At 47.0% G+C, this 24,519-nt stretch overlaps 1 protein-coding gene across 2 annotated transcripts; it reads right to left on the bottom strand.

Annotated features, from left to right (window-relative positions):
- Positions 1 to 5,500: 5,500 nt before the first annotated feature.
- On the bottom strand, positions 5,501 to 23,372 carry ZMAT3 (zinc finger matrin-type 3). 2 transcript variants are annotated; one of them, XM_083613577.1, is made up of 7 exons: positions 22,440 to 23,372; positions 21,526 to 21,596; positions 19,100 to 19,428; positions 16,260 to 16,379; positions 11,734 to 11,900; positions 11,461 to 11,564; positions 5,501 to 6,470 (listed from the first exon to the last, which is right to left on the bottom strand). In XM_083613577.1, exons 3-7 carry the CDS (start codon positions 19,370 to 19,372, stop codon positions 6,259 to 6,261), a joined length of 876 nt encoding a protein of 291 aa, XP_083469703.1. In that variant the 5' UTR covers positions 19,373 to 19,428; positions 21,526 to 21,596; positions 22,440 to 23,372; the 3' UTR covers positions 5,501 to 6,258. The 2 variants fall into 2 exon arrangements, with proteins under 2 accessions (XP_083469703.1, XP_083469702.1); XM_083613576.1 differs by lacking the exon at positions 21,526 to 21,596 and having other exon boundaries at positions 22,440 to 23,371.
- Positions 23,373 to 24,519: the final 1,147 nt, after the last annotated feature.

Here is a 24,519-nt window from a genome sequence, read left to right as displayed (position 1 = left end):
TTTAAAGAGACCGGGTCCAAGCCTTGGGAGAATGTACTCATTTCTCAAGAGTTCCAGCAAATTCCCCACCTCTCTTCACAGCAGTTAAGCAGTTTGTTGTCACTTAACTAGAAGAGAGTCGGAGGAGATACAAGGATGGGTCATGCAGTCTTGTAACTGGTCCCCAGTTTCTTAACTGCAGATATCAGAAAGCCAACATCACAACAGCACTTGCCCACCCTAGCAATGAAACGGAAGATCTATGTGAATACCAATCCACACTATTTTCTATTTTGCAGAGGCAAGATGAAGGAAGCCTTCAAAAGTAATATTGAATAAGAGATCAACGTGAGATGGTCAAGAGCTGTAAGAGAGAATGGGCAGATATGTGCATACACACAGACACACATGGGGAAATCAGCAATGTCAAAACAACTCTGCCCCGCCATTTACCATGAGGATGAAATCACAAGTTCTGATATCAAGAGTGGTCCTCAGTCATGGGCAACCACATCACTCCTACCCTGAATGACTGATTGCTATTAGCAGGGAATGTTTGCTTGACAATTCCTTTCCAATTTCTGGAGGTTCCTATCGTCTGAGGTTCTACTGTGTGAAAAGTTCATTTTTGCATCTAACACGCATATTGGGGGAGCAGAGCAGGGAGGAAAAGCACATGTCAACATAATAAATACTTAGTAAGGTGAGAACTTTTTTTTAAAAAAAGAGAGGAATGATATGGATGCCTTCAAGGTTAATGACACAAACATTAAATGAAACATACAGGATAAAGGCTTAAATATCTTTTAGCTCCTTAGTGGTCAGCATGACCAAATAAATAGAAAAATACACAGATTAGTAGCAGCAAATATCAATCAATTTACTGGCCATTAAGAAAACCACTTATTTCCCCCTTCCCTCTCCCACCACCACCCTTATTCATCCAGACAGAAGATGCTCAGAGCATTAGGTGGGCCTGTGCAAAAGATCTGCTATTCTCAGAACAGTGCCCTTCACAAACCATATATTTCAGAACAGAGATGTGCTGTTCCAAATTGAAAATACAGAGTTTCAAGACAAAAACAAACCAGTCTCTGGCTCATCTCTACCATTCAAGTGGGCTCTCAGGTTTGGTTTCATGTAGTCTCCTCTCTCTTTTCCTGAATGGAATCCACTGTAGTATGGACCTCGTGAAATATAAATTCTCTTCCTCCCCACCAGGGATCAATTGTAACAGACCACTCATGCCTCTTGGAAAGCTGAACACCAGAAGACAAACTGGGGCAAAGAAGAAGATGGCATGAAGGCCCTTTCTCCCAAATTCTGAGGCTATGAAAGCCATGGTTGTTCAAAACAGTTGAAATTAAAAAGGGGTTAAAACCAACAGCAGCATCAGCAGATGATGGATGGATGGATGGATGGATGGATAGATGGATGGATAGATGGATGGATAGATGGATGGATGGATGGATGGATGGATGGGCAAATCAAATAACCTTCCCATCCCAGCCAGCCATGAACACTCTAAAGTTGCAATCCACATTTATCTGACAGTTTAAGCCCCATCAAACCCATTGGGACTTGCTTCTGAACCAACATGCATAGGATCTGGCTGTCTATACCCTTGGCCAAATTAGCAATCGGTACATTACATAACACTTCCCCACTGAAATCAAGAGGATTGCAGAAGTGGCAGCTCTCTCGTTGTGCCATCAACTCTCCTGCTCTGAAGTCGAGGGCCTACCTCACAGTGCTTATACAGGAATGATGGAAACGGGACTGGGAAGGGGAAACCCTGCCGCCTGCCCGGATCCATAAAACTAGAGGGCAAAAACTCTAAATAAATAAATAAAAGAGGGTGGGCAAAAATGCATTTTTCTTTCCATGAAGGTCAAAAAGCTATACAAAAGAAGAGCATGGGCAGGGCTTTGTGCCACACTAGGTTTTTTAAAATTTACATTATTTTTAAAATCGAAGCGGTGGGATTCAGAGTCTGTGCCACTTCACAGCAGGGGGAGGTTTGTTTGTTTCTTTGTTTGCACTTGAAAAGTTCTCTGCATGCACTAAATCAGCACATCAGAATGTTGCGCTGAGCCTTTCTCCCTGTTGTGTAAGTCTACTGCCTGCAAGGAGTCTGGGGTTAAAGAGGCAGAGAGCATTGGAGAATGCAATTCCCCCACCTGCAGACTGAAGTGGTAAAGTCCACGGCTCTAACATTCCAGTCCGTCCCTTTTGTTTTGTGCAGACCAGCACCTGGGCTCTTGAGATGTACCTTTTTGCGGCTTTTGAGAGAGAGAGAATATTTAAAGGGAAGTACCAAAACAATACCATAAAGAAGGCTGATCGCCGAAAAATTGATGCTTTTGAATTATGGTGTTGGAGGAGACTCTTGAGAGTCCCATGGACTGCAAGAAAATCAAACCTATCCATTCTGAAGGAAATCAGCCCTGAGTGCTCACTGGAAGGACAGATCCTGAAGCTGAGGCTCCAATACTTTGGCCACCCCATGAGAAGAGAAGACTCCCTGGAAAAGACCCTGATGTTGGGAAAGATGGGGGGCACAAGGAGAAGGGGACGGCAGAGGACGAGATGGTTGGACAGTGTTCTCGAAGCTACAAACATGAGTTTGACCAAACTGCAGGAGGCAGTGGAAGACAGGAGTGCCTGGCGTGCTCTGGTCCATGGGGTCACGAAGAGTCGGACACGACTAAACGACTAACCACCACCAACAACAACAACACCAAAGCAATGCATGGGAACTCAAGAAACAAAAGCATGGCAATTCATATTAATGAAGCTGCCTTATACAGAGTCAGACCATTGGTCATGTATTGTCAACATCTGGGTTTCCCAAACTTGGGTCTCCAGCTGTTTTTGGACTACAACGCCCATCATCCCCAGCTAGCAGGACCAATGGTCAGAAATGATGGGAATCATAGTCCAAAAACAACTGGAAACCAAAGTTTCCAGCGGCTCTCAAGGGGTTTAGGCACTCTTTTCTCGGTCCTACCTGGGAGATGTCAGGGGTCAATCCTGAGAGCTTTTGCATGCAAAGCAGATGTTCTGCCACTGGACCTGCCCACCCAACCCCACTTGTTCGATTTCTCAGTTAAATGAATCTGCTAAGCAACAAAATTGAGGAGTGGTTTCACCCATCCATGAAGGTCACGGGATGGGTCTGGATACTCCTGTGCTTCAGTGGCTGAACAGGCATGCAATCACAGCTGGCAGTATGTCAGAAAAGCGAATGCCAGCTCCCCTAAACAATGAGACTTCTGAAGGAAGAGGATGGTTGCAAGCCTGCCTGAGACAAGAGGCGCTGCCCAGCTATCTGTCGCTATTCTACCAGCCAAGGGCAGATGCTTCCAGTTGAGCAATTGGCTATGGCTGGCAATGCGTAAACTTCACAAACGCCATGCTTCCAATTGCTGACGGCCATCAGCCTCACACACTGTGAAATTATGGACTTGTTCAGGGCTACCCTCCATCTCTAGAGCTTATTGAAATAGTACCCTCTGTAAAAATTGAGTGAATACACCGAAGTGGCAAATGTAACTATGAAAATCAGGGATCAAGAAGAGGCTGTCTATAAGGGGGTCTGGAAACCTTTCGTAGAATATTTGAAGAGTTGTTGCAAACACGTAAAAAGGCAAGTAGGATTTGAATGAAAAACAGCAGTAAATACTATGTACTAGGGAATAAACGGAAAGGATAGGACACAGAATAATCAAAATATGCAGCAACATGAGAAATTATGGGGAAACCATGGAGGGGTGGAGGGGAAGTCAAGTGGTAAATGAATATTAGTGGGAAAGTATGTATTTTGTATTAAATTTGTAAACGTTTGAAATTTATAAATTAAAAAGAGATAGTACCCTCCGATCCGGAGGAAATCATTTTTATTTTTCCTATTATTATTATTATTATTATTATTACAAATGAAATGTGTGAAATAAAACTCATCCGCAGCTATGAAAATGAAGGAAAGTAAAAGACACCAGGTTTTCTCAAAGTATGCTGAACCTTTATAACGGCTTTCAGTGTTAAATGTATTGAAATGACTAGGGCCCTCTTGTCACATGTAAGCTAGGGAGGCCAGCCCAATCCACTGCCAGGGAGTTTGGAACTGTGTGCTCCAAAACACCCACCCCCCCACACTTCTGCAAGTGGAATGGCTCAAATTCATATTACTTCCATGTCAAAAATCGCCTGAATTTTTAACAATTTCTGACTGCTTGTGGCTTTTGTTATATTCTCCTTTCAAAAGGCACAATTTGCATGAATGCATATTGTCTGTGTTTCTCTCCCCACCCCCAATAGATTTGTTAGGATTTTTATCCACCTGTGCTGCTCCAGTACGTAGCACTATGTTGTTTATATCATGTGAGTGTCTGAGAGCGTGAGACAAGAAGTCTCAATATTGTTGGAAGTTCTAGTTTCACTTCTGTGTGTGATGCTGTTCTGTACTGCTGCTGAGAGAGCACAGACATACTGATGGATTCTTTGTATATAGACCCCTAAAATAAAGTACAGTGGTACCTCGGGTTAAGTACTTAATTCGTTCCAGAGGTCTGTTCTTAACCTGAAACTGTTCTTAACCTGAAGCACCACTTTAGCTAATGGGGCCTCCTGCTGCTCCCGCACTGCCGGAGCACAATTTCTGTTCTTATCCTAAAGCAAAGTTCTTAACCCGAAGCACTATTTCTGGGTTAGCGGAGTCTGTAACCTGACGCATATGTAACCTGAAGCGTATGTAACCCGAGGTACCACTGTAGTTTAGAGCTACTGATTGACTCTTTCTTCTGCTATGAGATGCCAGAAGACGAGTGTGCTCCTCTCAGGAGGGAGGGGTCGCTTATCATCGGTCTCTCTGGACTGGGGAAGATTTACAACCAGAGAGTGACCATTGGAGAGACGCCCCCGGTGTCTTGGGAAGGTGGTGGCCTTCCCGGGCGTTTTCCCCAACAACATTGTCTTGATAACTCTGCACTGTATTTGATGTTCACGGTTTGTAAACCCAATAAACTGAAACTGGGATATTCACATACTTCATTTTGCATGTTTGAATTGGATGCTGTAAAATAATAATAATAATAATAACGCACCTGGAACGCCAACCCCCTTTTTAAAAATGGCTGGTTCCAACTTTGTAGGAGGGGAGGGCAATGGGTATGAAAGGAAAGGGTGACAGAATGCCATGGGGACAATAGGTTTTTACTAGCTTTGGAGGGGGAGAGACAAACCTCTGGCCCCATATCTACCGTATTTTTTGCTCTGTAAGATGCACCAGACCACAAGACGCACCTAGTTTTTGGAGGAGGAAAACAAGAAAAAAAATATTCTGAATCTCAGAAGCCAGAACAGCAAGAGGGATCGCTGTGCAGTGAAAGCAGCAATCCCTCTTGCTGTTCTGGCTTCTGGGATAGCTGCACAACCTGCATTCGCTCCATAAGACGCACACACATTTCCCCTTACTTTTTAGGAGGGAAAAAGTGAGTCTTATTGAGCAAAAAAGAGCAAGTTACCCTGCAGAGTTTTAGCTTTCCCTTTCTATGCCCACCGGCAGAATCTTTGCAAACAGACAAAGATGTCTTCTACCAACTGTTTCTCTACAGGCTTATCCAGCCCAGTATTGGCAATTCTAAGCGGCAACATCTCGCCAAGGCCTTGGGGCAGAGGTCTTCCGCAGCTCTGGTACCCAAGAGCCTTTCATGCAACTGAAGGCGCACAGGTTCAAAGCCAGGACCTCCTGTTTGCAAGGGGTGCGCTCTGGCCTGCCGACAGTGCTATGACTCCTGTGGCTGCTTTTCTCTCATCCAAACTGCCCCTTCTGAAGCTGCAGTGGAATGCAGGGCGAAAACAAAGAAGAAGAAGAGAGAAAAGGGCGAAACTTGCGCCCTGCCTGTTTGTGGCTCCGGCCAAGACTCATGCAAAGGGGAGGATACAGGTAGGGGGGAGAAGGCAAGGTTGAGCCTTAGCGGAATGAGCAAACACAACACAGAGAACTTGGCACCCTGCAGCGCGTACTCGTGTGCCAAGTGGCAGCGAAATTTGAAAAAAACCTTTTGCTTCACCTATTTCGCCGCTGGCCTTGTAGCTGCTTTAAAACACAGAGAGAGAGAGGAAGAGAGAGCGCTGGAGAGCAGAACTCCTAAGGCACGGAGCAGAAAAAGCAAGGTGAATGGCAAGCAGCAGGCGAGAAAAGTTGCTCCCTCCATCAGGGCTGGCGGGAGGGGAGGGAGGGAGGGAAGAAGGATGGAGCCAGCGGGAATCGCCTTCTCATTGTACGTAGCCAAGGTTCTCCATCTCATTCTTGTAACGCTGCTCCGACACTTTGCTCTTGTGCTGCTTGCTCTCCAGGTGCTGCCGGAACTCGGCCTCCTCGCTGGCGCCAGCGTTGCACATGGAGCAGTAGAACTGGCCGCTGGGGGTGACGCACATGGCGAGGTCGCGCGGGATCCGCTGGCGGGAGCGAGGGTTGAAATAAGGGCCTGCAGGAAGAGGGGAGGGAGCGGAAGGGAAAAGTCATTTATGTCCTGCCAGAGAGAGGTCTTAGGGCCCAGTTCACACTGGCCAAAAACCTTAGTAGAAGAAGAAGAAGAAGAGTGTGCATTTGATATCCCGCTTTATCACTACCCGAAGGAGTCTCAAAGTGGCTAACAAAATCCTTTCCCTTCCTCCCCCACAACAAACACTCTGTGAGGTGAGTGAGGCTGAGAGACTTCAGAGAAGTGTGACTGGCCCAAGGTCACCCAGCAGCTGCAGGTGGAGGAGCGGAGACGCGAACCCGGTTCCCCAGATTACGAGACTACCGCTCTTAACCACTACACCACACTGGCTCTTAGAAAAAGCCCAGCCACTGGATCAGGTCAAAGGCCCATCTGCATGGTGCAGCACCCTGTCCTCACCATACGTTGTTGATGCTGATTTATTAACCTTGTATACCGCCCTTCCTCAGTAGATCTCAAGGCAATTCACAACAGAAAAGTACAATACAAGAAACACAAAATCATAGAATCATAGACTTGGAAGGGACCCCAAGGGTCATGCAGACCAATTCTTACATTGGGCTTGGTCTATTCATTTTGCCGTTTGTCTTATGCGTAGTGGGTTTTATGCATGTTTCACATCTGTCTGTGCACAACTAGTAGGCATGGACATAAATCAGGCATGTCCCGTGAGCAAGAAGACACTGTTTCAGCCTCCTTGAACTGCAAGAGGCCTCTATGCACGTAGGGAAAATCTTCTGTGATACATTATGGCCTTCTGCAGTCTATGCGGCAGCTAGACAGGTGACTGGGAGTGGCCGACGAGACCATATAACACCGGTCCTGAAAGATCTACATTGGATCCCAGTATGTTTCCGAGCACAATTCAAAGTGTTGGTGCTGACCTTTAAAGCCCTAAATGGCCTCGGCCCAGTATACCTGAAGGAGTGTCTCCACCCCCATCGTTTTGCCTGGACACTGGGGTCCAGCTCTGAGGGCCTTCTGGTGGTTCCCTCACTGTAAGAAATGAGGTTACAGGGAACCAGGCAGAGGGCCTTCTCGGTAGTGGCGCTCACCCTGTGGAACGCCCTTCCATCAGATGTCAAGGAAATAAACAACTATCTGACTTTTAGAAGACATCTGAAGGCAGCCCTGTTTACGGAGGTTTTTAATGTTTGATCGTGTTTTTAATATTCTGCTGAAAGCTGCCCAGAGTGGCCAGCCAGATGGGCAGGGTATAAACTTATTATTATTATTATTATTATTATTATTATTATTATTATCATCTAATAGAATCACAGAACTGTAGAGACAGAAGGAATCTCAACTAAAGCATCCATGACAGACGGCCATCCAACCTGTTCTGACTTTAATTCTGCATTGGATTGCACCCCATGTTAGTCCCACTCAAAGTAGACCCATTGAAAATAAAGGATATGTATAACTTAGGTCCATTCATTTCAGGGGCTCTATTCTTAGGGACATCACAGGGATGGTCCTAAAAGGTATAATCAATAAATACATGCAATTAAACCAAGATCACTCCAGTGAGCCTAAAGCTTTCTAAACATATTTCAGTTACGTCTTGATCAAGCTAGAGCACCTCTTGACCCACTCAAAACAAGTAAACAAACTGTCTGTCTCCTGGATTCTTTATTAAAAATTCCGCTCCGGAAATGCTGGAGGTGAAAAGGATTCCCACAGCAGATGGTCTTGGAGGGTGGCTAACCAGCTCTGTCTTTCTGGACGACGGCAGTACGAAGAGGATCCAGCAGCAGTGTGGCAGGAGTCAAATGACCTGGCCTCGCGCCAAGGAAACTGAGCAGAAAATTGCCCCTGCTCGGAGCAGCATCAGGGAAGGGCAGATGGCAAATTAAGTTCTGGAGTGAGAAACCAAGGCTCACTAATAGGCGGACATACCCAAGCAAACTTTGGATGCTGTGAGGGCAAAGGAAGGCAGGCAGACAGGGGTCATGGGGAGAGAAAGTCAGACAAATAAGTCTTCAATGCTCATTTTCTGCAGCGCCGACTGCCCAGGTTCTTAAGCTTTGGAAACCTCAGGACAAAGCCTTCGCAAAGCCAAAAGGCACAAGAAAATATTACAGTGGTACCTCGGGTTACATACGCTTCAGGTTACATATGCTTCAGGTTACACACTCCACTAAGCCAGAAATAGTGCTTCAGGTTAAGAACTTTGCTTCAGGATAAGAACAGAAATCGGGCTCCGGTGGCACGACAGCAGCAGGAGGCCCCATTAGCTAAAGTGGTACTTCAGGTTAAGAACAGTTTCAGATTAAGAACGGACCTCCGGAACGAATTAAGTACTTAACCCAAGGTACCACTTTTTGTTGTTGTTTTTTAAAAAAAAGAAATTACGAAAAGAAATACAAGACTCCGGCCTCTGCTACCTTCCCTGCAGAAGAACATTTGTTCTCTTTAGTGTTTTTCATGCGTTCCTACCCCAATTTCTCCCTGGCTCCCCACCACCAAGCCAACTCTCCTCCCCTCCCTCTTCCAAACTACCTCACAATGCCTGGGCAGCATTCATCAACCTTGGGACCAGGGATAGTATTGGACTACACCTCTGCAGGGTGCAAGTCGCTTGTGAAGGAGCAAAAAACAGCACCGCGTAAGACAGGATCCTCCTGTGTGTGTATGAATACATGTGTGTGCCTGAAAACCTGCACACACCATCCTTTGTAAGGATCTGAAAACCCTTCAAATAATAACTTAGCCCACAACCAGCACCCATTGGGAACGAAGCAAGCTGCATTAGCCCCATGTCCTGTTGGCTGTCGGTTTACCGCTTGCTTTTATTTTCAGAGGGGTAGCTGAGCGAGATCATGAACCAAGATCATGGCCACTGGTCCCATCACCTCCTGGCAAACAGAAGGGGAAGAAATGGAGGCAGTGAGAGATTTTACTTTCTTGGGCTCCATGATCACTGCAGATGGTGACAGCAGTCACGAAATTAAAAGATGCCTGCTTCTTGGGAGAAAAGCAATGACAAATCTAGACAGCATCTTAAAAAGCAGAGACATCACCTTGCCAACAAAGGTCCGTATAGTTAAAGCTATGGTTTTCCCAGTAGTGATGTATGGAAGTGAGAGCTGGACCATAAAGAAGGCTGATCGCCGAAGAATTGATGCTTTTGAATTATGGTGCTGGAGGAGACTCTTGAGAGTCCCATGGACTGCAAGAAGATCAAACCTCTCTATTCTTAAAGAAATCAGCCCTGAGTGCTCACTGGAAGGACAGATCGTGAAGCTGAAGAGAAGAAGAGAAGACTCCCTGGAAAAGACCCTGATGTTGGGAAAGATGGAGGGCACAAGGGGAAGGGGATGACAGAGGACGAGATGGTTGGACAGTGTTCTCAAAGCTACCAGCATGAGTTTGACCAAACTGCGGGAGGCAGTGGAAGACAGAAGTGCCTGACGTGCTCTGGTCCATGGGGTCACGAAGAGTCGGACACGACTAAACGACTAAACAACAAAGCTGAGCGAGTCATCTCTTCACTGCAGCCAAAACAATATACAACTGAGCCAGGGTGGACTAGGACCTGGGAGATCAGGGTTCAAATCCCCACTTGGCCACAAATTCCTCTGGGTGACCTTCAAATCAGCCACTCTCTCAGTTTAACCTACCTCGCAGGGTTACTGTTAGGATTAAATGGGGGAGGGGGAACAAGAAACACCACCTCAAGCTCCTTGGAGGGAAAGATGGACTAGAAATTAAGAAAGTAGACAAATAAACTTGATTGTGGCATAAACTTTAACCGTTCATGAATCTAGGGAAGCAGGCAGAGGGCCTTCTCGACAGCAGCAACCTCCCTGGGGAACATTCTTCCAACTGATGTCAAGGAGATAAAGAACTACACGACTTCTAGAAGACATCTGAAGGCAGCTCTGTATCGGGAATTTTTTAATGTTTGGTGTTTGATCATCTTTCTGTATATGCTGGAAGCTGCCCAGAGTGGCTGGGGCGACCCAGTCAGATGGGCAGGGTACAATTAATTATTATTATTATTATTATTATTATTATTATTATTATTAGAATGTAACCCACCAAAGTTTATGTTCTAATGAATGTCAGCCTTTAAAGTGTCATCACAACAACAACAACTTAGCCTGACTCCTCCCTGAATTGTTTTGGGGATGGATCTGGGGTGCAGCATGGGATAAATTGCTGTGATCTGAGGGCCACAGGGCAGGTGGGGGGGGTCCCTGCCCAGTCCTATTATATTAGTAAACCTCCCACTTGCTATGTCCCAGGCTACAGCTTCAGCTATGGATGTAGAACTGGTAATTGACTGCAATGATTCTGGAATCACAAGGTCTCTCATCCCTAACCCGGCTCTGCTATCGCGCAAAAGGAGGTCGCTAGCTTCAGCTAGAAATAACACACACTGAATAGGATGCAAATTGTCAGTGTTTGAAAAAGAAAAGGTTCTGACCTCCTTTGACTCCTTCGCCTGGTCCTTAGACCCTAGTTAGCACAAAAGAGTCCTTGAGAAAGAGTATCTTTGCAGAGTATTGCTGCTTTTATTCTTAAAAGTCTTCTTATCCCACCACGACCGACAGCTTTATACATATTAAGGCAACCAGCTTTCAGCCTTCTGACCAACCCAACCCACGCCACAAACAGACCATCAATGACCACCCTGTATACAAGCATATATGAAGGAACAGGTTACTAAAATCTGACTGTGCAGTCACCCGAACCAGGGCCCCAAAATTCCCAAATTCTTTCTTCAGGGTCATTAGCTAAAATCCATTAGCTTGAGCTGTATAACACAAACCCAGCTGCATAAACAGAGCCTTCTCCTTTATCAACCCATGAAGGCTTAATGGATGGCCTTGTCAGTTCCAAGCGGAGGCAGGATGGTCTTATCTTATGTAGGTGAAAGGTTTCATGAGTCATGCTGACTCAGTTTCTTTTTGTATTAAAGAAACAGCGGCTAATTTTTAGCCACAACAGCAAATATGAGAAGTACCTGTGTTACTCTGGACGGCATAGACGTTTCGTCTGCTCTGCATCATCTTGTATTCGTTCCCTACTTTCCGCATCTTCCTTTTGCCCGCCAGTTCTGATGACTCCCTGGTGTTGTGAAGACATGAGGAAGAAGAAGAGGAAGAAGAAGGAGAAGAAGGAGCAGGGGTGTGGGAAGACAACGAGGAGATATATTTTACAGGTGTCACCAGACAAGGTTAGCAAAAGCCATTCCAATCACAACCACGCACTCTCAAAGAAGTTCAGTAATACCTACGAGAATGCGTTGTTTTGAGCTTCAGCCAGGCGCAACCTCTTGGCGTGATTCTTCCCTTGGTAGTGAGCCTGGGCCACAGCCGGCGAACTGAACGAAGCGTCACACAATTTGCAGTAGTCGTTTTCTGTGGCCAGGATCACCCGCCCTCCTGGTTTTGAGGAAGCGCCCTGGTCAGAAAGGGGGGGAAAGGCATTAAGGCACACCAACGTGGCTCGTTCTTCAAAACGGATGTTCTTGTACTTATTCATTCATTCATTGAGACTGCTTAGGAAACATCTGGGAGAGGAGGAGCCATAAGTACCTTCATTCCTGACAATTGCTCCATAAAGACCTACTGGGAAGTGTTGCTGAGCTATATGCTGTTTTGTCAGATAAAGAGTTAACTTCACTGATAACAGAGCCCTGTGTCCATCGTACTGACCTGTGTCTGACCTGTGTCTGGTGGGCATTCTCAGGGACTGGCTGCATGAAGAGGGGTGGTGGGAGGCACCAGCCGGGGAACCCCCAGAGGAGGAAGGCTCAGAGTCAGGGGATTGGTGGTGGGACACTTAGGAGAGGAGAAGATTGGAGGAGGGAGGAGGTGCCGGACACTGGAGGAGCAACAGGGTTAAGTCGGCAGAAAGAGAAGGCGACACAGAGCAGTTCAGACTCCGAGGCTGAAGCAGATGAGGAGGGTTAACAGACTGCTGAAGAATCCAGGGAGTCTCCCTCTCCTGCTGCAACAAGCTCCCCTCCCGTCAGTCTCCCAAAACACACAGAATAATGAGAAGAGCCGAACAGAGGCCAGAGGTGCGCAGACGTAGTTTGAGACTGCTTAGGAAACATCTGGGAGAGGAGGAGCCATAAGTACCTTCATTCCTGACAATTGCTCCATAAAGACCTACTGGGAAGTGTTGCTGAGCTATATGCTGTTTTGTCAGATAAAGAGTTAACTTCACTGATAACAGAGCCCTGTGTCCATCGTACTGACCTGTGTCTGACTCCGGACCTGACAGGCACAGAGTACAGGGCCTTTTCAGTGGTGGCTCCACAACTGTGGAAATCGATTCCGTGCAATGTCGGCCAAGCCCCATTCCAAAGTCTATTTAAATAGGCCTTAACAACCTGCCCCTTAGCACAAGCCCCATCCCTCAGTATTTTTCAGTGAACCTCAACGACCTTTTTGCTTTGGCATTTAATGGCCAATTAAGACCTGGGCTACAGAAATGCTACTGCTGTCAATTTTTAAATATTACAGTTATGCTAGGAAGGAAATGTAAATTTAAGTGGTTATAATATTGTTTTTTACTGCTTGTGTGTTGGTTGATCGTTGGTGAACAACTCTGGTTGGCAATTTCTTTTGCCCTACACTTTTCTGCATTCACCCATAAGCGTAAATGGTGCCCATAAGCATGAATGGCTCCCATTTACTTCTATGTGATGGGGGGAAACAGTTGCAATCGGAGTGATCAACGGCTTTACAGCAGGATCTAATAAAAAGTTTTACATAAGAAATTGTCTCCCCCCAGTGGCTGACCTCATCAGCTACTGTAATCTTTACTCCCACCAAAATTTTTTTCTTTCCTTTGGATCACTGGCTACGGTTAGCTAGGACTGGGGGAATGCAGGCTGTGACAACGTCACAATGCTCAGTGAGTGATTCTACATGTTTCTGGAGGCGGGGGGGGGGCCTTGATAGTGGGATGTCATTTTTTTGCAGCCTCCCATATCACACGTAGCTGCCATGTTTGTACGCAACACCAAACCATAGTTTAGCACTACATAAGTGAGTCCGGATGAGTTTCAGGCAGCTATGTGTCCAGCTGGAAAATTTACCAGAATTACTTGAAAGAATACTGGCTTTTCATTCCATTAGAGCCAGGGATCATTGTTTAAAACAAGGGGACAACAGGTGCAAAATCTCTCCCCCTTGCACCATGGTCCTCATGAACTCCTCCATTTAAATTACATTGTCCTGGGAGGGCACCTTCCACGGATGCCAGTGGAATCTTCTCTATGGCCTCGGTCCAGTATACCTGAAGAAGCGTCTCCACCCCCATCGTTCTGCCCGGACACTGAGGTCCAGCTCTGAGGGCTTTCTGGCGGTTCCTTCACTGCGAGAAGCCAAGTTACAGGGAACCAGGCAGAGGGCTTTCTCGGTAGTGGCACCCGCCCTGTGGAACACCCTCCCACCAGATGTCAAAGAGAAAAACAACTATGTGACTTTTAGAAGACATCTGAAGGCAGCCCTGTTTAGGGAAGCTTTTAATGTTTAATAAAAAGGTAAAGGGACCCCTGACCATTAGGTCCAGTTGTGACCGACTCTGGGGTTGCGGCGCTCATCTTGCTTTATTGGCTGAGGGAGCCGGCGTACAGCTTCCAGGTCATGTGGCCAGCATGACTAAGCCGCTTCTGGCAAACCAGAGCAGCGCACGGAAACACCGTTTACCTTCCCGCTGGAGCGGTACCTATTTATCTGCTTGCACTCTGATGTGCTTCCGAACTGCTAAGTTGGCAGAAGCAGGGACCGAGCAACAGGAGCTCACCCCGTCGTGGGGATTCGAACCGCCGACCTTCTGATCAGCAAGTCCTAGGCTCTGTGGTTTAACCCACAGTGCAACCCGCGTCCCTAATGTTTAATAGGCTATTGTGTTTTAATATTCTGTTGAAAGCTGCCCAGAGTGGCTGGGGAAACCCAGCCAGATGGGTGGGGTATAAATTTATTATTATCATTATCATTATCATTATCATTATCATTATCATTATCATTATCATTATTATCATTATTATCATTATTATCATTATTATCATACCAGCACGGCATACCAGCTGTGCTCCGGATGAAAGAGGTAGCTCCCCACCCCATGCCCGACGGACCTCCAGGATGCAACTTACATAATAAAAACGCAGAGCGTGGAAGTCGCATCAAGGAGGGTGTTCATCAGTGTAAGCCCTTCTGCTTGCCTGTAATCTCCCCTCTCCTCCCATCGTGTGCTGTTCTGGGGGTTCCCCCGCTTCTTCAGAGAAGATTTGTGCAGGAGACATGTGGGGGGGAAGGAGAAAGGGAAGCCCCCTTTTGATAGCAGGAGTCCTTGGTGCTGGCTTCTGCTAGCTGAATGGCACACTTTTAATATATTATCTAGCTGTCAATATTTATGCATGGGAGTCTGTGGAACACAGCAAGGAAAGAGTTTCCCCCATAATCACCCTGCTCCCAGGGTTTTCTTTGTAAGAGTAACTTTCTAGCATCTGAAGAACCCTGGGATGTGAAACGAAATGTGCAGACACCATTCACATTTTTGCATGTGAAATTAGCCTCTACCCTCCCTTTTCAGAGTTTGATTTTGCTCCCCGCACTGGCAGATTTTGCTCTCCACCCCTGCCCCCCCCCCAGATTACACCCATGTAATCTCACCCTGCTTTTTTGTAGGAGAACCAAAGCAGCTTTCAGCAGAGCAGAGCAATAAGTACCTTTTTAAAAATACATCATAAGGACACAAGAAGAGCCCCATCTGGTTCAACATTCTGTTTTCACAGTGGGCAATGTGATACCCCCGGGGAAACCCGCACGCAGGACCTGAGGGCAACAGCTTTCTTCCTTCCTGTGGCTTCCAGCATGCGATATTCAGAGGCATGGCTGCTTTTGGCTGGGTGGAATGAGACACATGCATGCACAAAAGCACATGGCAAGTATACACCCTTGTCTCATAGACACTGGCCAGGGAGTACATCCCCGCCAAACTCAGTGGAACGTACTTCGATGCCTCCCTTTCTATGGAGGCACAGATTGCAGCTATAACAAAGGCGGCATTTTTTCATCTCCGCCAAGCTAAGCAGTTGGCTGCTTACCTCTCTTGCCCTGACCTAGCCACTGTGATCCACGCGACGGTCACCTCCAGGCTTGATTATTGTAACTCACTCTACGTGGGGCTGCCCTTGAAACTGACCCAGAAACTCCAGCAGGTGCAGAATGCCGCGGCGAGACTCCTCACGGGGTCCTCGCCGTGGGAGCGCATTCACCCAGTGCTATTCCAGCTGCACTGACTCCCGGTAGAATACAGGATCAGGTTTAAGATGCTGGTTTTAACCTTTAAAGCCCTATACGGCCTAGGGCCCTCGAACCTATGGGACTGCCTCTCCTGGTATGCCCCAGGACCTTACATTCTGCAAATAACAACAATAAGATTCCAGGCCCCAGGGAGATTAGACTGGCCTCAACTAGAGCCAGGGCCTTTTCGGTCATGGCCCCGGCTTCGTGGAACGCTCTCTCACAAGAGACCAGGGCCCTGAGAGATTTGACATCCTTCCACAGGGCCTGCAAGATGGAGCTGTTCCGCCAGGCCTTTGGCCAGGGTTCAGTATAACTCATTTTCTCTTTGTATAAGAACAAGCACGAAGGATGTTTCCCAGCCTGCTCATAGGTCCTTATAATATAAGTGGAAACAGTTGGTTTCCACAAATAAAAATTTATTATTACTACTATTATTCTGTGTCAACATGCTGTGGAACGCACACCGCAAAGCAAAACCTCCATACAACTAACTCACCTGGAGTGGAAGGGAAACCACCGGTTGGGTGGCTGGCTCAAGGGAACTGCTCATCCTGGAAGGAGCTGGACAGCTGTTGGCAGCATAGTAATTCCGAAGTTTCTTACTATGGTTTTTACCCTGGAAAGAGAGCCTGCGTTAACAGCTTTCATGGGCAGCCATATAGCTGTGCGACAAGAAAATGCGGCTGCAGGTGGGGTTTACTGTGAAGGTCGATGCAATCCTCAACTGTCAATATTAATCAAGAGAGAGAGGAAAGGTTCTTTATCTTCATCCGCACAATGTGGCTGTCATCAGCGTTTTAGAACGCTTTCACAATAGGCAATCCTATTTTGTTTGTTTATTATAGTCCACCTTTCCCCCAAGGAGCTCTAGGTGTTGTGAACCGCCCTGTAGGGCTGGGAAATATATCGCTATATGATCCAAAACCGGTTTGAAGTCCATATTGTGATATCAGTTCCATAGTTTGTGACTTGGCAATATATCGCGAATCATAATGTAGGTGGGTGGGTGTGCTATGCAAAAATCACAACCCAGGGGAAACCGTGAAGCCAGCCAATGACTCTACATAGCTCCATCCTTATTTCAGACATCGTGATCTGTCGATATTTTGTGATGTTTAGCTGGTGATATATCACAAAGTTGAAAACCAGGTACTGCCCAGCGCTACTGGCCTGAAATCTATGGATGAAGGGCAATATACATATTTAATAACTACAGTGGTACCCCAGGTTAAGAACTTAATTCATTCTGGAGGTCCATTCTTAACCTGAAACTGTTCTTAACCTGAGGTACCACTTTAGCTAATGGGGCCTCCCGATGCTGCTGCGCGATTTCTGTTCTCATGCGGAAGCAAAGTACTTAACCAGAGGTACTATTTCTGGGTTAGCAGAGTCTGTAACCTGAAGCGTCTGTAACCTGAAACATCTGTAACCCGAGGTACCACTGTAATAAATAATAACATGGTTCTCTTCCTCCCTGTTTTATCGTCACAACAGCCCTGCAGGTAGGTTAGCCTGAGAGACAGTGACTGGCCCAAGGTCACCAAGCACGTTTCAACCAACCCTCTAACTACTAAAGGTAAAAGGACCCCTGACCATTAGGTCCAGTCGCGGACGACTCTGTGTTGCGGCGCTCATCTCGCTTTACTGGCCGAGGGAGCCGGTGTACAGCTTCCGGGTCATGTGGCCAGCATGACTAAGCCGCTTCTGGCGAACCAGAGCAGCGCACAGAAACGCCATTTACCTTCCCACTGGAGCGGTACCTATTTATCTACTTGCACTTTGACGTGCTTTCGAACTGCTAGGTTGGCAGGAGCAGGGACCGAGCAACCGGAGCTCACTCCGTCGTGGGGATTCGAACCGCCGACCTTCTGATCGGCAAGCCCTAGGCTCTGTGGTTTAACCCACAGCGCCACCTGCCTCTAACTACTATACCACACTTAATTTACTAGGGGGAGAGAGAGAGAGAGAGAGAGAGAGAGAGGGGGGGGAGGGAGGGAGAGGGAGACAGACTGGTTGAACAAACAGCCTTCCACTGGTCATGTAAAACATCAAACACACTGCAATTGTAGTTTTCAGTCACACAAAAATCTCATCTCATTTTTCACATTTTAACACTCAAGATATACCCAACATGTTTCTGTCAAGATGCCTCGCATTGCGCAATAACGCATCTGTACACACAACCTCCTTTAGGATGTTTCCTTTTATGCTGTGCAACTGACTGCGGAGGTCAGCAGTACAGTGGTACCTCAGGTTAAGAACTTAATTCGTTCTGGAGGTCTGTTCTTAACCTGAAACTGTTCTTAACCTGAAGCACCACTTTAGCTAATGGGGCCTCCCACTGCTGCTGTGCCGCTGCCGCGCCATTTCTGTTCTCATCCTGAGGTAAAGTTCTTAACCCGAGGTACTTTTTCTGGGTTAGCGGAGTCTGTAACCTCAAGTGTCTGTAACCTGAAGCATCTGTAACCTGAAGCGTCTGTAACCCGCGGTACCACTGTATTACAATAAACCACCCCCTCCTCCAAGTGGAAAGGTATTCTGCCAGACAGAAAAGATGCATTGCTAAAGAGGCCTAGGGAACATAGCGGCTCATTCTCTTGTGAGAGGCAGAATGCAACACTACTACTACTAATTACTATTATTATAATGTGTAGCATGTCTGTGTGTTCCAAGCACTTCACACAGTAATCCTTACAACATCTTTGTAAGGCAAGCCAGGAATGTTATTCTCGTACTGCAAATCAGGAAGACTCGGTCTTCCCTAAGGCCACTTAGTGAGTTCATGTCAGGTTTGATCTGATTTTGAAGACATTACATTGGGGTCAGGAACTGAAGCTTGCCAGTTATCTCCTTGACCATCATGGGCCAAGTTAGACAGGTGGGCGGAGCAACCCATCTGGCCATCACCTGACATCACAGTGTCACCAGGTGAACTTTTCCACCCTTCCAAAGTGCTGAGTCTCCACCTCCATCATTCAGCCTGAACACTGAGGTCCAGCTCTGAGGGCCTTCTGGCGGTTCCCTCGCTGCAGGAAGTGAAGTTACAGGGAACCAGGCAGAGGGCCTTCTCGGTAGTGGCACCTGCCCTATGGAAAACCCTCCCAGCGGATGTCAAACAGATAAACTACTATAGGCCTTTTAGAAGACATCTGAAGGCAGCCCTGTATAGGGAAATTTTTGATGTTTGATGTTTTATTATGCCTTTACATTTGTTGGAAGCTGCCCAGAGTGGCTGGGGCAACCCAGTCAGATGGGTGGGGTACAAATAATAAAATTATTATTATTATTATTATTATTAGTGGTGTGCAGTGCTGGTGTTCACAGCTTCCTCCTCACCTGGTAATGAGCCTGGGCTTGCTGTGCAGAATTCAGCGTGACGTTACAAAGCCTGCAGCACAAAGGCTTACAAAGTTCCTCCAACACAGGGTCCTGCTCCACCCCTGTAGCAAGTTCCTCATCTTGTGCGAGTGGCAAGGACGGCCCCAGTCCGAGAGGTTTCTGTGGGGATAGTCGCAAGTTGGCTGCAGGCCTGGCGCCCACTGACATAGGAAGCGATGGGAGCTTCTCAGGAGGAGCAGGAGGAAATCCAGCTTGCTGCAAGAGGATCATTTGTCGAGAGAACTTCTGGCATTGCTTCCTTTGATGACAGGAGACCAACGTCGGCTCTGGACCAGAAACACAGAGAAGTTCCACTAAGACAGGAGGATCCAACAGTAGGGTGCAATTTAAGGGGCTGCGATTTAATTTCCTGCCAATTTCTTTCGTGAGGGATCATAAAGATATGGTTTTGGGCATGAAGAATTCAAATCTGCTATTATCTTTATGATTGGACAACATTTAGCTTGGAAAGACTACGTTTGATGGAGAATCACATAAAGTGCTTTCAGAAAACAAAAAAATTATAACTTCAGCTTCTGAAAATGTCAGGTAATGCATAATAATAATAATAATAATAATAATAATAATAATAATAATAAACAACTAACTTGGCAATCAATACCTGAAGGAGCATCTCCACCCCCATCGTTCAACCTGGACACTGAGGTTCAGCTCCGAGGGCCTTCTGGCAGTTCCCTCACTGAGAGATGTGAGGTTACAGGGAACCAGGCAGAGGGCCTTTTCGGTAGTGGCACCCACCCTGTGGAACGCCCTCCCATCAGATGTCAAGGAAATAAACAACTATCTGACTTTTATAAGACATCTGAAGGCAGCCCTGTTTGGGGAAGATTTTAATGTTTATCGTGTTGTTAATATTCTGTTGGGAGCTGCCCAGAGTAGCTGGGGAAACCCAGTCAGATGGGCAGGGCATAAATAATAACAAATTATTATCAATATCATTAAATCATAGAATCATAGAGTTGGAAGGGACCTCGAGGGTCATCTAGTCCAACCCCCTACAATGAAGGAATCTGAGCTAAAGCATCCATGGCAGATGGCCATCCAAGCTCTGCTTAAAAACCTCCAAGGAAGGAGAGTCCACAACCTCCCAAGGGAAACCGTTCCACTGTCAAACAGCTCTTATTGTCAGAAAGTTTTTTTCTTAATGTTTAGTCAGAATCTCCTTTCTTGCAACTTGAAACCATTGGTTCAACTCCTACCCTCCATGTGACAGAACTTAAGATATCTGAAGCTGGCTATCCTATCTCCTCTCAGCCTCCTCTTTTCCAGGTTAAACATACCCAGCTCCTTCAAGCGCTCATCTTATTTATCTCATAGACATCTGAAGGGAGGGCATTCCATAGAATGGGAGCCACTACGAAGAAGGCCCTCTACCTGGTTCCCTGCAACTTCACTTCTCACAGCGAGGGAACCGCCAGAAGGCCCTTGGAGCTGGACCTCTGTGCCTGGGCTGAACGATGGGGGTGAAGATGTACAGGGCCGAGGCCATATGGGGCTTTAAAGGTCAGCACCAACCTTTGAATTGTTCTGAGAGCCAATGATGCCCTGATCGTCAATGAATTCATCTAATCTTCCCCTAGAGCCCTGCCTTTTGTGGGAGCTGGTTCCAAAGTTTAACTATATGCTGGGTGAAGCTCGTACCCTCCAACATTTCTCCAATGAAAACAGGGATGTCCTATTCAATAATAATAATAATAATATTTATACCCCGGCCATCAGACTGGGTTGCCACAGCTACTTTGGGTGGCTTCCAACATATATATAAACATAATAAAACATTAAACATTTAAAAACTTCCCGATACAGGGCTGCCTTCAGATGTCTTTTAAAGGCTATATAGTTTCTTATCTTCTTGGCTCGGGGGTCAAACAACTCCACACCCTCCAACATTTCTCTGATGAAAATAGGGACGTGCTCAGGGAAAGCAGGACATTCCAAGATCAAATGAGAAACCAGGATGGCTTCTGTTTATCCGGGACTGTCCCTGGAAAATAGAAACACTGGGAGGGTCTGCAAGTTTTGTGAACCTATGTGCCATGCACAGCACAAGCTCTGCATGCAAAAGGTCCCAGGTTCAATCCCAAACGTCTCCAGGTAGGCCTGGCAGGGATGCCCTGTCTGAAACCCTGGAGAGCTGCTGCCAGTCAGTGTTGTCAACCTTGAGCTAGATGGGCCAATGATGTGACTCAATATTAGGCAGCTTTCTATGTAAAAGCTATTTGGCCAGTGAAATGCAACCTTTAGCTTTTAACTAGAAATACAAACTATCCTGCAAAGGCACATCAGTATCTACCTGCTTTTTAATATTTTCCTCACCTCTATGCTAAAGCAGCCAGAAACAAACTTGAAAACCTAACTATTACCTCGTTCAACTGCTGGAGCAAAGAGGGCACCTCAAATTATCCAGGAGCTCTGACCGGTGACATCATCACTCCTGCTCTGGAAAAAAAAAGTCTTAAGGCTTTGATCCCCTGCATCCCCCCACTACTACACTGCTGATTAAAACCTGCAGTACTAAAAAATGCAAACTAAAACAAAGATATAGATGGGCACAAGGAGAATCCTGTCTTGTAGACCTTCCCCCAACATGCTTCTGGTGGTTAATAAATCGAGGAAATGCATGAGGGAACATGGGCAAATGATGGAAGCAGTGGAGATTATCCAGAGATGCAAACGTGACTCATTGCTGTGCTTAAAGCCAGCATTCAAGGGTTGGTTTGGCCCACAGAATCATTGAACAGGTCCTTTATCCTCAGTTCCCCCTTGTGTAAAATATAAAGGATGCAACACCGGGAGGTCATATAACTAAAATGTTATGTGCATTTATTACCCTTATTAAAACGTGGGATTTGCACTTGAGGTGATAAGTCATTCGCTTAGGGGGGGCTTTTTTAAAGGCAAATTCCTGGAGGATAAGACTTTGCCTGTTGCTGGCTGTGACAGAGATAGTGCATGCTTCTAACTGCCATCATCATACTCAGCTTGCAAGTGCATATTAGTGGCATATTAGTGGTGCTATAGATCACACACCCAACACCAGGCACACACAGTATCCGATGCGATGCATTGCAAAGAAAACAAACCCACCCCCCCTTTGCAAAATGCCCCTAAAGAAGTGTGCAATGAAGCTGAATGAAGCCACGCACAGCCCTGTCCACACGCAAGTCAACCCCAGTTTGTCCAATGGGGCACGTAGGGTCGCAGCTGCTCTTAGACGCCGGTTCCCCGGCTATTCTATTCCAGGCACATCGAGACGAGGACATGACGATGGACCTACCGGCTTCGCGAAGGCTGATGGTGGAAGGAAAAGAGAGCGATTCACAGGAGGCTCCTGCAAGGATTTTCCCGGAGATGGAGCCGGCCAGGCGCGCGCCGCATCCCGGAGCTTGGGATCTTGGAGAGCTTTCGTGGCGCCTCTTTTATAACTTAAAAAAAACCAGGTCTAAAGGGGCTACGAAGAGAACCGGTGGAGGGGCGAGAAAGCCGGTGGAGTGGGGGGGGAGCAGCATAACCGGACACAGATGGAAACAGCTGCAGGAAGTGACTGCAGAGCAAAGCGGGGAGGGGAGGAGACTTGGGAAAACTGCCCTGTCACGTCTCTCTCTGGGATCATGAGTCTCTCCATGCGCAGGAGAGCAGCTGAGAGGATGCGCTCTGCTCCTCGGTCGCGTCTGTGCCGCCGGTTGCTCTCCCGTTTGGACCTTGCGAACCACCAGCCGCTAAGCAAAGCCCGGGCGGAGCGTGCAAACTTCCCGGCGGCGTCTTAATAGCTGGGCTGCGGGCCGCTCCCGGGGACCTGCCGGCGCTTCTCCCGCTGACTGGGAAGCAAAAGCTCCGTAGGGTTCCGCGGCGGCGGAGCGGTAGATCCCCAAGGGTTGGCCGCGTCACATCTGCGCGGTCCTAGAGGTATCTTCTGAGAAGAAAGCCCCGCTGACTTCCGAGGCATAGGATGATGACCCAACCCTGTACATATTTACTCGGGAGCAAACCCGTTGGGAATTTGCTCCCCCAAAATTATGGGCGCACAGGACTGTGCAGCTGCGCCGGGTAATGCTGTGCGTTTTTACGCAGGAGTTCATTGGGGCTCGCTCGCTCCCCAGTAAGAGAAGTGGCATAGAGTTGCTGCTAAGGCTGTAACCCTGCACTGCTTTCCTTTGTGTAAGCCCATTGAATTCAGTGGGGTAACTGAATAGGCGTGCAGGATTGTGTTCATAATAACTCTGTATAGGGCTGACTTGAGCTACTTTGCTCCCCCAAGTGAAGATTAATAAATCTTTGTTGTCCCTTCTCCAGTATTCAAACTGAAAGGGTGGGGTCCTTTTGTGGTTATGGCTCCCTTAGTTTTTAGAAGGCAACAGGTAATGATTTGGCTAAATTTGGGGGGTCGTTAAGGAACCCCTAATCTTCTCCCGACGCGGGTGGTGCTGTGGGTTAAACCACAGAGCCTAGGACTTGCTGATCAGAAGGTCGGTGGTTCAAATCCCCACAACAGGGTGAGCTCCCGTTGCTCAGTCCCTGCTCCTGCCAACCTAGCAGTTCGAAAGTACGTCAAGTGCAAGTAGATAAATAGGTACTGCTCCGGCGGGAAGGTAAACGGTGTTTCCGTGCGCTTCTCTGGTTCGCCAGAAGCGGCTTAGTCATGCTGGCCACATGACCCGGAAGCTGTACACCGGCTCCCTTGGCCAATAAAGCGAGATGAGCGCCGCAACCCCAGAGTCGGTCACGACTGGACCTAATGGTCAGGGGTCCCTTTACCTTTAATCTTCTCCCCTCCCCCCCCCAATTAGAGCAATGTCCTTCTCCCAAATCTCACTGCACATGGTGCAGTTATAGTCCCTTTTCCATACAAATGTATGGAGAGAAGAACATAAAATTAGGGTAACAGGGTATTTGTGCAAGTATTTTCCCAATAGCAGGCTATTCCGTAATAGTGGATGGTCACTGCTGTCCTACTTGTGCAGAGCAAGAGAAAAGGTGGCACGGTTGTAAAAATTGGGGACACAATTTACCATACAGCTGAAAACCTGTTGTCCCAAGAGTCGGGGTCCCCTTAGAGGCTTCCCAACTAGCCTGGAACCTCTAGAATTGTACTACTGTAGTCAGCTTCCTGTACAACCAATTGGGTTGAGCCAAGCCTTATTCAACTAAGGTGGTCAGCCCATCTGAAAAGAATGGGTTCTCCAAGGAGGAAAGGCTAAAGCACACAGGACTTTTTTTTTTTGTTACAAAACGAGAAAACATAATAAAGAGATTTTAGAAGAATGATGTAAAGAGAACAGATGGAGATAAACTCCCTCGTTTGAATGCATACCTATGCACAAAAGAGTACACAATAAAGATTACAGACCGCACACTGC

Source organism: Podarcis filfolensis (assembly GCF_964270895.1).
Source record: "Podarcis filfolensis genome assembly, chromosome: 5".
Lineage (NCBI taxonomy): Eukaryota > Metazoa > Chordata > Lepidosauria > Squamata > Lacertidae > Podarcis > Podarcis filfolensis.
The sequence above is the reverse complement of the archived record's forward strand: the minus strand, read 5'-3'. Positions and strand labels throughout refer to the sequence as shown.

What these genes read in the sequence shown, in the direction of transcription:
- ZMAT3 (XM_083613577.1), bottom strand. Translation starts at nt 19,372, where the DNA reads ATGATCCTCTTGCAGCAAGCTGGATTTCCTCCTGCTCCTCCTGAGAAG. An exon ending in AAGCCCAGGCTCATTACCAG is followed by an intron (nt 16,380 to 19,099) that starts GTGAGGAGGAAG and finishes CTCTCTTTCCAG; the next exon opens with GGTAAAAACCATAGTAAGAA. An exon ending in TGGTTTCCCTTCCACTCCAG is followed by an intron (nt 11,901 to 16,259) that starts GTGAGTTAGTTG and finishes CTTTCTGACCAG; the next exon opens with GGCGCTTCCTCAAAACCAGG.